This window comes from Typopeltis vanoorti, chromosome 6 (assembly GCF_054136105.1).
Source record: "Typopeltis vanoorti isolate ZY-2024b chromosome 6, IOZ_Tvanoo_1.0, whole genome shotgun sequence".
NCBI lineage: Eukaryota > Metazoa > Arthropoda > Arachnida > Uropygi > Thelyphonidae > Typopeltis > Typopeltis vanoorti.
The window spans coordinates 70,534,133-70,548,134 of NC_143554.1; the positions used below are offsets into that span (position 1 = coordinate 70,534,133).

The 14,002-nt window shown below is 34.8% G+C and overlaps 2 protein-coding genes across 2 annotated transcripts in view; both read right to left on the reverse strand.

The window, feature by feature from the left end:
* The window catches only part of LOC150105523 (late secretory pathway protein AVL9 homolog), a 415,642-nt gene that overhangs the window by 381,564 nt on the left and 20,076 nt on the right, over positions 1-14,002 (reverse strand). The window lies entirely within an intron of this gene.
* Positions 1,359-2,168, reverse strand: LOC150105524 (uncharacterized). Its single transcript, XM_090393978.1, has one exon. The coding sequence runs from the start codon at positions 2,166-2,168 to the stop codon at positions 1,359-1,361; it is 810 nt and encodes a 269-aa protein (XP_090250104.1).

Genomic DNA, 14,002 nt, shown 5'->3' on the forward strand with positions numbered 1-14,002 from the left:
TGTACCATCATTTTACATTGTGGTTTAAGCCAATAAGAATACGATTTTAGTTGGCTAAATTTCAAATTGTCAACCCATCCTCATTCGTTCAGTATCCAAGTAGATACCTAACAGGGTGCACCATGAGAAGGTGAGAATTGGACATTAGGTCGGAAGTCCTGGTCAGTTCTCTGCATTCCTTTAAAGACTATGTGCAGATCTCCTCTCAGTTATGCAGCTTTGACCCTTAAGTATTGAAGTTTTTTTATCACTGTTTGCTACAAAAGTCTTTTAGTGCATAACAAACCTGATTTGTAAGCCTGTTAAATACCTGGCAATCATTTGGGGTCAGAGTTTTGTGGTGCTGGCATCTTAATTAGTTTTTCTCCTGAATGAGCTTTTCATTGGAGATCTGCATGTGATTATAGTGGTGACTGACCTCAGTGCTGCTAGTATTTGAGTTAAAAGAATTTATGACTATTTCTATTTCTTTAGTTGTAGTTATGTGTAGGACTGGTCCAAGACTTTTTTTAAAGAGCTGCAGGAAGATGATTCCAATTAATGACAATTGGTATCAGTGAAAGTGTGTGTGTTGCCTAATTGCTTGTAGCTGATAGTTGTGTACTACATTTTTCAGTAAAACTATGTCTAGTACGTCAGGTCTGCCTGTGCTGCTGCTGTAATGAGTATGTTCCATGGAACCGATCACTGCTGTGTTCCTTGTGACAGTGAATGTGTTCAGAATTCTGCTGTTGTTGCTGGAGAAACTGCTGCGCCAGGTTTTGTGTTAAGTGTTCAGATCACCAGCAATTATTATTTTTCCAGTACTTAATACTTCTAGATCAAAGTCAGGAAGTTTTTTGGTTGGAGGATTATATGCTGAGATTTTAAAGCTGCTTGAGTTTGCCATATGGATTTCTATCCCAGTGGTTTTGAGGTTTGTTGTGGTGAAGGGGGATAGCAATTTCATTGTGGATTATGTCTCTTTTGATGAATATGGCTGTGCCTCCACCTCTGGCATCCAGTCTGTCCTTACAAAAATTGATGTAGTTCCTGATTTTGAGTTTATTGGCCAGATGAAAATGGGTTTCTTTAACGAGGATGATGTCTGCCTGTTTTTGTGTGGCAAATTCTTGCAATCCTAGAATTTTATTGTTCAAGTTGTTTGCATTCCAACTGATAATCTTTAGGTGATGTGGGTCTTCTGTTTTGGCTAGCCATTGAGAAATGCAGAGAGCATTATCTGAGTATGTTTCAGAATAATTTCTTTATATGCTTGCATGGAATTGTTCTGCTGAAATCAATCAGCATTTCTCCTATTATATTTGCCACACACATGTTGTTGTTGAGCTTGCTTGTGTATTTGACGTTAGGTCATATTAATCTTGCTTTGGGTTAGCTACTTCCGTGTAGGTTTTTTTGATTATTGTGGGTTCTGATGCGAGTACAACTTGATGGGGGAGTATTTGTATCCAGCAGTGGATTTTTTTGCAATGATGCATAGCTTGAGATCTCTGGTTAAGTGGGAAATAAGGGCAGCCTCTGTAATTGGCAGGGTGTGGTCCTTCACAGTTAGCACTTTTTGGCTGTGTTCTTGGTTTTTTAGTTGCATGCCTTTTTCCACATTTTACGCATCTATACTCTGCCTCGTAGTAACGTTGGGCATGGCCAAACCGTTGGTACCTACAACAGTGAGTGATGATTGCTTTATGTTTTAGGGATTCTGTTTTTATAAGTAGGTCACAGACTGTTTCAAGATTATCTATGCGTTTTAAATCTTTACTGATTTCAACCAATATTAAAGGATATGGAATTTTTTCTGCCCTGTATATGCGGCTGACTTTGATAAGCTTAAAGCCTTTGTTATGAAGATCTGTTGTAATTTCTTCTGTTGAGATAGACTCTGTTACTTCTTGCAGTATGCCCTTGAAATTTTTTTCACTGTTTAAGGCAAATGTGTGATATGGTAAGCTGTTATTATCAAGGAATTTGGTAAGTTCTCGGTAGTCTGCAAGTGCCTTGGATAGAATACGTATTCCTTCATCCATGTTTGTGGCTTTTGTGAAGGCAATATTCATGGTCTTGATTGATGCCGTAACAAACATCAAGTGTTCCTTTGTCTGAAGAAAGACTGGGGGTATTCTTTCCTTGTGATCTGTGTTGTTGTTGGACTGTGTTAGGTTGGGCATATCTCTGAGGGGAGAAGCTATTCTTTTTTTTTTTTGGTATCTTGAATTTCATCATCATGAGGTGAATCTTATTCTTGAAGCATATCTAGAAATAGATGGGTTATTAAATGTTGTGATATTCTCAATAGGTAGCATCTGCCAGTTATCAGTTGACACAGATGACTGGTAATTGTGGTTGTCTGGGATATCTTCTTTTGCTTCAGTAGGGGGAAATTTTCCATGAAACTTGATCTTGATAGGCCAATTGTTATCTAATACTTTCTCGAGTCACATAAATTTATTATATACTTGGTCGAAACTGATTCATCAATTTGATTTTTTTTCCATACTTTAATACTAACATATGGTATAAATAAATCAACCTTGTCTGAATTATTCCTCACCAAAAATAAAAAAGAAATACAATAATGATAATTCAGGATGCATAACACAACTATTTTACTTTACTTCACCCAAAAAAATGAAAATAACTGTCACTTCAACTACTCACTAATATCAAAATCTTCTAAAAATGTATATCATAATAAATCTATATCAAGAAGTTAAATTCATCATAAATTAACTCTTGGTAAGTGCATAATGAAATATTAAAGTATAGAGCAAAGAAACTTTAATTTGTAATAAATAAGAAGACAATAAAGAATATTATAAATCAAGTCATTTTTATAGATAAATTTAGAAACTGAGGTTTCAAAAATTTACCAGGAGCATATGAGAAAGTTGTGTTCTCATAAGTTCTGGTAAATTTTTGAAATTTTCGAGTTTCTTTCTACATTTGGTTATAAAAGATGAATGGCACGTAAAACCTTCTTTCCAATATCTTACTAATGCCAAATTGAAGCCTCTCGGCTCTATAATTTAATATTTAACGGTTTTATTTTATTTAGGGAAAACAACACATATTTTTGCTTTTTATCAAAGAAGAAGAAGTATCTAAAAGTTTTCACTTTGGCAATGAAAAATAACCAGCAGCGAGAGATATTAAAAATCCATACTTATTTCATGACCAAATACATATACAGAAAATTAGAAAGTTTTGAACAAAAACCAGACAACTTAAGCTTATGAGAAAACAATCTCAGCATATGAATTGCCTTGCATTACTTTAAAAACTTTCTAAGTTTCTCTATGCATATTCAGTTATGAAATTGATCTGTTTATTTTATAATGCCAAAATTAAAACTTTTAGACTCTTCAGTTTTACATAAAAATGTCCACAAATTCACATGGAGAGAAGAGGCAAGGAATAAGAAAAGTATCGTTGACTATGTTATTGTTCAAAGTGATGTTTTCTCCCTGGTGCAGGACACCAGAGTGTACAGAGGATTTGAAATTGGAGGCGATCACCTTGAGCAGGATAAAATTGAAATTCATATTCAAAAGAATAACATATAAGAAAGTTTTAAAGCGAATAAAAGTTGACCAGCTCTCAGATGTGAACCGTAGGCTAAAACACACAAACACGATTAAAGAAAAAATGAAAGATTTTGAGAACAGCAACCAAACATTGGAGATTTAGTGGCAAGCCCTGAAGAAAACACTGATTGATTCAGCCAAAGAGGCATGTGGTGAGGTAGTCTGTAAGGATAGAAAAATCAGAACACCATGGTAGATACAGGAAATTAAAGAGGCAGTGAAAGAAAAGAAGAAAGAATATTAAAGTTCCTGGCAAATAAGTCAGCTTGTGCTCTAAGAGAATATAGAGACAAATGTAAGAAAGCTAAACACTGTAAAACTAGCTAAACAAAAGTCATGGGAGGACTTTAGTAAGAACGTAGAAAATAAATATCAAGAAGGTGGCAAGATATTCTGCAGGTTGTTGAAGAAGCTCAGAAATGGAGGAAAGAGTGCTGTAAAAGGAATTAGAGAAAGGAGACAAAGGAGAAAAAGATATCCATGAAATATGGAGTAATTACTTAGAAAAATTGTTAAATGAAACAAGCAGTGATGACAGCACAGTGGTAAAAAACATTGACCAGGCATGCAGTCAGGAATACATAATCCATACTTGAAGTAGAAAAAGCCATCAAAAGCCTGAAATGTAAAAAGGCAGCTGGAGTAGATGATATTCGACCAGAAATGCTCAAGTATGGAGGTTATAAAAGTGTTACAGTTACACTGCATAGTTTAGAATGCCTGGACAGAGGGATGAATTACAGATGATTGGAGTAGAGCTCTCATAGTGCCCATATATAAAAAGGAAAATAAAACTGAATGTGAGAATTACAGAAGTATTTCTCTAATGAGTGTTCCTTGTAAGATATATGTAAGTATACTTGAGAAACAGTTGAGAAGGATTGTGGATCAGAGGTTGGTGAAGAACAAGCTGGATTCAGGCCAAATAGAGGCTATCAGGATCAGATTTTTACTTTACGACAGATAGCTGAGAAATCATGGTAATATAACAAAGATCTGTATTTAAGTTTTGCAGATCTGAAATAGGCATATGACAAGGTGCCAAGAGAGAAGCTATTCAAAATGGTACAGTTATATGGTGTCAAGGGGGCATTATATCAAGCAATACTTAGTCTTTATTTGAGTTGTTAGTCAGCAGTTAGAATTGAAGGAAGTATAGGAAGATTGTTTGATATTAAATCCAGTGTCTGACAAGGATGTACATTATCCCCTCTTTATTAATTATCTATATGGATTACATTATGAAGGAAAGTGATATTAAACCTGATATCAAAATTAGAGATGTTAATCTCAGCTCTTTGCTTTATGCAGATGATGTTATACTTCTAAATAAATCTGTAACAAGTCTGCAAGATTCCCTGACTAAATTGAATAACTGTTGTATATATCAATAGAGCTGGTATGGTAGGAAGTCAATTGAATAAATTTATATGGAATAAGAGAGAAATTAGCCAAAACACTAAATTAGCTGTATACAAGACAGTATTCAAGCCAATTTTAACTTATCGATCTGAGAGCTGGGTCAGAAGTAAAACATTTGACCAAAGACTAGAGACCGCAGATATGAGAGTCCTGAGAAAGATTAGGGGCATGAACAGATGCCATCAATGGCAATATCATATTAAAATTGAGGATATTAGGAAAGAACTTGACATTGTCAGCATCCAGGAATGGGTTAGCAGAGCTAATCTCATAAGGTGGTCACTTAAACAGAATGGGAGAGGAAAGATTAGAAAAATAATTTTTCTCTGCCAGGTTGGCAGGAAAAAGACCCAGAGGAAGACCAAGATATAGGTCGATTGATACAGTAAAAAGTGCCTTACAAGATAGAAATATTACATCTGATAATGTTGAAGTCTTGACAGGTAACAGACTGATTTGGATGAAAATTGTAGATAGGAAGTTAGTAATGATGTAATTTTTCATGTAGTACCATCATATCCTGTACACCCCCTTGAGAGTTTATATCAGGAATTTGATGATGACTCTTCAGCGATAATTACTTTTTGCATAGAAGAGCCTTCACTCATGAAAAATAGAACTCTCTGACATATGACTGCTTTAGTAGGGAATGAGGGTTTTTGTTCTCTTAAGATTTGTCTGATCGCTGATGAAAACCATCACTCAAAACCAGTGAAACTTCAATCAAAAAATGCACTAATAAAAGGTGAATATAAGGGCACCTGGGAAGCTCATGCCTTTTAAGTAATGCAAACTAAGACAAACTTTTAATATTATGATTTGTATTCTCATAGGCTTGCTGGTCTTTTTTTTTTTTTTTTCAAAAATTTTCAAATTTCTATATATAGTCGGTTATGAAATTAGAACAGTTCTTTTCATTTAGTTACATGGTTAGATAAAGTATTATTACACATAATTTTTCAATATTTTTTCATTATGCCATTTGGCCTAAAAGTGTTTTTAATTTAAACATAATGTTTAAATTAAAAAAAGCACACATTAATTTTTTTTATCAATTTTTAATGAGTCTGGCTTCTCCCCCTCCCCACAAAAAAAAAAAAAAACGTCATCAAAAAATAAAATAAAATAAACTCAAATTTTCAAATTTAAAAAAAAAAAAAAAAAAACTCCAACTGAAAAACTTTCAGTTGATGGGTTTTTTTTTTTTTTTTTTTTTTTTTTTTTTTTTGTTAGAAATAAGTTTTATTTCTGACCATCAAAATTATATTCAGTGGATACTGTTCACACAATATTTATTGAACCTCTCCTTGAACTCACTAACAGACAACGCAGACACAGACTCTGCAAACTTATTCCACTAATTCACTAATTTCTGGTCTTCAGACCCTTGTTAACCACAACTCTCAATCAATTTCGAGGGATGACCCCCTTGTTCTGCTCCATCAACCCAAGTGATGAAATATTTCTCTGCATCAACCTAATAAATCTCTTTTGGTAACATAAATGTTTCTATCATATCCCCTCTTTTTCACCATGAACCAACTTTTGCAACCCACAAATCCTTAAATATATCACCTCATACAGAGCATTCCACAGACCACTCACCATCTTGGTCACTTGCCTTTGGATTCTCTCCAACTTCCTCATCCCAAAGAAACCAAGTGAACAGACCTGACCTGAAAACTGTAATTTTGTTGTTGCTGTATCAAGGCTTAAAAATGACACTTTTTCATTCTTCTGATCCAGAAGAATGAAAAAGTGTGCAAAACATGTGTTAGCATAGTCCAAGAAAAGCAAGCAGCCTATCACATGGGTTTGAAACCAAACATCAGCTTTCTTCACAGCTTACAGTTGCCTGCAACACTTTTAACCCCACCATTAAATGGTCAAAGTCTAAATTCAACAAGGATAAATGTAGAAATCTCGCGACTTGTGCCACTGGCAGTCACGACTTCTGGTCCCTTGCCAAAGCTGTTAAATGCAACTTTTGTCCATCTGTGCTACCTCCTCTATCTCACACTAACAGTAAGATTGTATTATGACCTAAAGATAGAGCTGATGTCCTGGCTTCATTCTTCTTTTCCAACTCCTCCATAGATGACCACTACAAATTACCTCCTTCTTTGCCTAGAACATGGCAGCTCATGCCTCCTGTGACCTTATGCCAAAAAGACATCAGAAGAATCTTGATTAACATGGATACCACAAAGACAGCTAGTCCTGATGGAATCCAACCCATTGTGCTCAAGAGATGTGCTCTTGAGCTAACATCTGTTCTTTATCATATATTCACTAAACTGTACTCAGCTGGCATCCACCCTACAGAATGGAAGAAAGTTCATAAACAACCTGTTTCCCAAAAAAAAGGCAATAAATGTCTACCTTCAAACTATCTGCCTACTGATCTCACATCAGTTTTGTCTAAAGTAATGGAGAAAGTTATTATCAACAGTCAACTTCTGCAACACTTTGAGAACCACCAGTACGGATTTCACCAGATCTATTCCTGGAAAGCTTGGAGAAACCGGTGCTGTTGCTCATGACATGTCCAAGGCTTTTGATAGGGTCTGGCATCGAGGGGTTATCAACAAGTTACCATCATTTGGACTGCCTTCATCCTTGTGTAACTGGATTGCCAGTTTTTTCTCAGATCAATCCCTATGTGTAATGGTGGATGGTGTTCTCCCTTCAGAATTAACTGCTAATGCCAGTGTCCCTCAGGGCTCTGTTATTTCATCCAAATTCTTCCTTATTTATATAAATGAAATGCTCTCATTGACTGCAAACCCTATTCATAGTTTTGTTGATTATAACATACTCCCCCCTCATCCTACTTATATGACAAGCCTTACAGTGCTCAAACATATCAAGCTTCACATTTACAATAAGTGCCCTGAATACTGATCTCCACAGTATCCATTTTTGGGATGAAAACAACCTAGTCAACTTTGATGCTTCCAAAACAGTTTTGCTTGTTTTCTCAAAAAAAGAAAGACCTTAGATCTTCTAACACTTACTTCTGATAATGTTCAGCTCATCAGTCAAGATCCAATCTCTCTTCTCGTGCTGACTCTTATTCCAAACCTTTCCTAGCATAATCATATCCCTTCTATAGTATCATCAATACTTACTGATTTTCACAGTACACCTAAACCTCTTTTTACGCGATAGATACGTTCCTAAAAATTACGCATAAAAAGAACTACTGACTCCATAGAAAAAGTGAAGATTGGTTCCAAACCTGAAATATAAGCAAAATAATGAAAAAAACAAACATTAAATTCGTTAGGATCATAAGATTTTTATTTACATTTCATGGAGAACACACGTACATATAAAGAATTTTAATAACTTTAAAAAAACATATTTCAATTGTTCGCTAACGATTCTATAAAAAAATTATGTTATTCGCTATCAGTTTCTGACAATAAACGCGAAAGCTTTCGTTTTCGTGAGACTGTAATATCACTAGAACTACTAGATATGGTATTATCGTCATCGACTTCCGCCTCAACTTGTGGAATTCTTCTTGTCATGTCTTGAACAAAAATACCACTGGTTGTTTCAGTAGTTTTAGGCATGGACTCAGTTATTAATCGCTGTGTTTATGCTTTAGATAAGTCGCGATATAATTCTCTGTATGAAGACATTAACAACTTAAGCTCACGTGAAAAGTTCCATTTGGATCATGTCTATCAGAAATGCAGAACATACTGCATTTCTAATAGACTCTTCATTTTTCTTTATAGATCTGACAGTTGATTCACGGACTCCAAAATGCTTACCCACAGCCGTTGCACCTTCCCCAGTTTGAAGACGATCTAAAATTTGAATTTTTATATCCAAGGAAACGGTTTTCCTTTTTTTTTTTATAGTTATCGGCAACATCATGTGAGGGCTGGATTAAAATCTTCGGTTAATGAAATTAAAGTTTGAAAATTACATATAGCTTACTATTTTATTATTTCTTGGCAAAATTATTAATTTTATAACGCAATTTTTATTTTGATTTCACTTAAAAAATGCAAATGCAAAAAATGCAGTAACTGTGTTGTCTACTCAAACACAAAATTCAAACTGCTAAGAACTGCTTTTTTATGCGCAGTCAGTTATATAATTCGGTGAATTCCCAATAAATGAAATTCGTAAGAATTTAGAATTTTCTTAATTGAAACGAGAATGCAAAAAAAAAATCTCAGAATTTTCTAGAATTTAGAATTTTCTTAATTGAAATGAGAATGCAATTGTACAAAATTCTTAGAATTTTCTTGAATTACGGATTTTTTCCTAACTTAGACTTTAGGTTGGTCACATAAAAGTGAATAAAAATCGCGTAAAAAAATTATTTTTGATATCCCAATTCGCGTAACTCCGAATTCACATAAAAAAAATTCGCATAAAAAGAGGTTTAGGTGTATTCATGTTTGGGATGAAACCAACCTAGTCAACTTCGATGCTTCCAAAACACAGTTTTACTTGATTTCTCGAAAAAAGAAAGACCTTAGATCTTTTACACTTACTTCTGATAGTGTTCAACCAAGAACATATATCACTTCTCATACCGACTATTACTACAAACATTTCCTATCATAATCATATCATTCTATAGTATCATCAGCTTCTAATAAACTTGGCATCCTTTTCTGCTCAAGGATTTCTTTGCTGACCAGTTACTCACTCGATATAAATCTCAAATTCAATCAACCTTGGAATACTCTCTCATGTTTAGGGTGGTACACCTAAGACTTCCCTAAAAATTATTGATGCTGTTCAGAAAAGGACAATTCAGTTGATTAATGACATCTCTTACAGACTCTCTTCAGCTACTTTCCTATAAAATATCAGTTTCTGCATTGTCTCTTTTCTACAGATATTTCCATGGTCACTGTCCAGCAGAGCTATCATCGGTGATGCTCCCATCTCAGCAAGATCTACAAGGAACTCAAGTAACAGCTGTTCAACCTCCCTTTACAGTCAAACTGCATACCCACCAAACCTACAACTCCCAGTCATCCTTCATTCCATTCATCTCAATCCTGTTAAACTAGCTCTCCTGCAAAGCATTTCCAAAGTGCTACAAACTCCAACAACTCAAGAAGAATATCAACAGCATTATTTGCTACAGGCTCTTCTGCCTTTCATATGTGAAAGAATACTAACAGGAGTGATATATCATCATCAGCCCATGCACAGCATTATTTGCTACAGGCTCTTCTGACTTTCATATGTGAAAGAATACTTATGGGAGTGATATATCATCATCATCATTATCAGCCATTGTCGATCCACTGCTGGATGAAGGCCTTTCCAAGATTATTCCAAAACTGTCTGTCCATGGCTCTCCTTTCCCATGTCACTCTTGCAAATCTGATGATATCATCAATCCACCATGATTTAGGTCGGTGTCGTGGTCGTTATTCCTCTTATTGAATCCAATCCTACTTCTTTTGTCCATCGTTGATCTTGTCTTCGAATAATATGCACAGCCCATTGCCACTTCATATGTTTCACTCTTCCTATGATGTCAGAGACTTTGGTTTGATTTCTTATCCATGTATTCCTTTTGTGATCCAATCTTGTGATACCAATTTTTTAATTTCCTTTGCATTCAGTGTCCATGTTTCACAGCCATATGTCAGTAGATATATATATATATATATATATATATATATATATATATATATATATGAGGGTTGTTTGAAAAGTTTGGTAAAAAAATAAGTTATACACTTTATTTTTGGAAAAAATCACCTTTGTTTCTCAACATAGTCTCCATCAAGGTCTACACATTTGGTCCAGCAAGTTTCCAATTTTTTCATCCCATCTAAAAAGTAGGATTTGTCAAATTGTGCAAAACAGTCATTGATAGCCTTGATGACATCCTCATTCGAATTCCAACTGAGCCAAATTTTTAAGTTTGGGAACAAGTAGTCACACAGGGCCAAGTCCAGAGAATATGGTGGATGTGAAACCAATAAAAACCTCACTTCGTTCAATTTTGCCATTGTGACGGCCGATGTAAGGGAAGGTGCACTGTCTTAATGAAAGAGCACTTTTTTTGTATGCCAATCTTGGCCGTTTTTTCTTCAGTTCTTCTTTTAACAACGGTCCAACAATGATGCATAATAGACTCCTGTTATTGTCTTACTCTTTTTCAAATAGTCTATCATGATAATTCCTTGGGAATCCCAAAAAAACAGTGGCCATCACCTTACCAGCTGACAAAACGGTCTTTGCCTTTTTTTTGGTGCCCTTTCACCAGGCATTGTCCACTGTTTTGAATGCTGCTTGGACTCAGGTGTGTAGTGGTGGATCCAAGTTTCGTCTATAGTCATGAATCGAAACAAAAAATCTGAAATGTCTTTTCGCTTGTGTTTTTGATCCACAGTCAACAATCGCAGCACCCTTTGCACCCACAGCTTTTTTATGTGCAATTTTTCATGCAGGATATTACACACGTGCAGTTGAGATGCCTACAATCACAGCAATCTCACACACTTTCACTCGCCGATCTTCCATAACGATACCATGGATTTTGTCGATCATTTCCTTCATAGTGACCCTGGTCGGGCATCTGGAGTGCGCTTCATCTTCGATGGACTTGTGACCACGTTTAAACTCATTTATCCAAAAATAAAGTCTTTCATGCTGAGTCCCCATGAACTGCATCTAACTCAGCTTTGATCTGCATGGCCGTCCACTTCTTCAAATCAAAGTGTATTATCATTGCATGAAACTTGTTTTTCTCTATATTTATGAAAAATGTAAACACAATCATTTTAAATGTTTGCCAAATGAGAACTATGCATTGCAGGTGGCTAAAATTTTGCCAGGGGTCATGAAAAAGATGATACGTGCCGACACTGGTAGGAATGAATGAATTGTGTCACTGTCTATTGGAAATTTACCAAACTTTTCAAACAACCCTCGTATATATATATATATATATATATATATATATATATTATTATTATGTAACACCTCCAGGAAGTCCAAAAGACTCATCAAGGGAGAGTGTGCCAACAGCATCGAACGATTGACCCCTTTCCAACTACTAACCACACTCAAATTTATTTAACTTTTTTCGTGAGTTATTAGTAGCAGAGGCTCTACCCATCAACCAACCTTTGCTATATATCAGTGGTATCACATGCCCATTTTAGTTGGGTGTGCTGTTGTGGCTTATACATCCTGTGCTACAAAATTCATGTCAGTTTGACTGCATGATCGCATTTTTATCAATGTATAAAAAGTTTTAAAGTGTATAGTACATCAGTGGTTATCTTAAATGGTCTAATGCAATTAACTGTAGGATAACTTTGAATACTTTAATTTATCAATTAATTGTAGCCAAATCTGTACAGAGTGGGGGACAAATGTGTTAGTTTTAAGATACTGTATATTAGAAAACAATAATGGAGAATGCTATATTTGGTTGATATATTTGAACTGCATTAAAGTGTAAAATTTGGAATAGGAGGAAGAGGCTTACCCTCACTACAATATTGTGTCCCATTTGTAAATATGGGCAAAAAAGTTATAAATTTATCGAAAATTATATATTAAAATTTCATATGAAACTGTTATAGTTTCTGCATTCGGCTTTGAATTATAGTTTCTGCATTCGGCTTTGAAATAATGCTGGATTTAATATCCAACTGATTTATATATTAAAGCATCTATATTATATATAAAAACTTGCTTACCACATTAATTCACACTTCATGCATGCTAAACAGATGAAACTCAGAAAACAAAAACAGCAACTAATGACAAATGACAGCGTTCAATTGGATTGGTTGACACAATAACCAATCACAGCCTCTAGGTAGAGCTCACCCTGCCTCACCTTCTGAGTGATTTAAAACTACTAGAATGCTAAGAATTCGACACGCTGCACCATCTGTACATCTTTTCAAAGGGCTACATACATGCATGCATTTTTATTTTCACATACATATATGTATGTGAAAATAAAAAGGTGTATGTATTTTGAATGCACGCCTGGACCATTAATGCAATGTTTACAAGTCAAAAAGTGTCCCCTTTCATGAAGCTTTGGTATACACTGTTTCAGTGGCAGGCAGTGAAATTTTAAGTGGGAGTGCTGCCTATACAAAATAAAAAAAAATTATTCTTTTTTTCCTAATTAGTAACCAATTTATTAATAAATAAATTTGTAATTTATTTTTAAATTGATTTATTTTTCTGATTTATAGATTTATCTGTAGATAAATAAATCTGTAGATTTATTTATTAATAAATTGGTTACTGATTAGGAAAAAAAAATTTTTTTTTTTATTTATTTTGTATAGGCAGCACCGCCACTTAAAATTTCACCGGCCGCCACTGCTGTGTTTACTAAATCATTTCCTATATCATTTATAGGAAATAATTTAATGGCTGATGAATTCAGACATAACTTGACTCAAATGATGACTCACTATGTTACTGTGAGTAATGGTTCACTCTTATAGAAACTTAAAAATCTTACAGAGGAGTGAATAACAGATATTTCTTGCTTACTTAGGCACCTTCAGAGAATTACTTAGGATAAACTTCATAAGCTTAATTTTAAGTTTATTCAGCTTGTTTATTATATGGAACATTTTTGAGTTATCTTGTACAGGGATGTCCTCTGCAAGCAAGAATACTCTACACTGTGTTACTATCAAATGAAGCCTTACTTGGACTGATGGATGAGGTTCAATTAGGCTGTATATTAATTGATTCATTTGGGCAAAAAGAGCAATTAATACAATTGGAATTGATCAAATGATTTTACTCCTGATCGAGGGTATGCTGGTAATTTTTTTAACCACCAGCTTACTAAAATAAAATAAAAAATGGCAGATTCTCCCTGTATGAGAATTATAACCCCCCTGGGGCATGCCACTAGTGACTCCTCTTCTGAGATATCACTCCCCCATACACACAACCTACTGATACCTATTAGAAGCCAATTTCCAATCCACCACACCAATCTACTATCCAAC

Excerpts from the sequence above, each read along its gene's own strand:
- LOC150105524 (XM_090393978.1), bottom strand. The coding sequence starts at position 2,168 with ATGCCCAACCTAACACAGTCCAACAACAACACAGATCACAAGGAAAGA.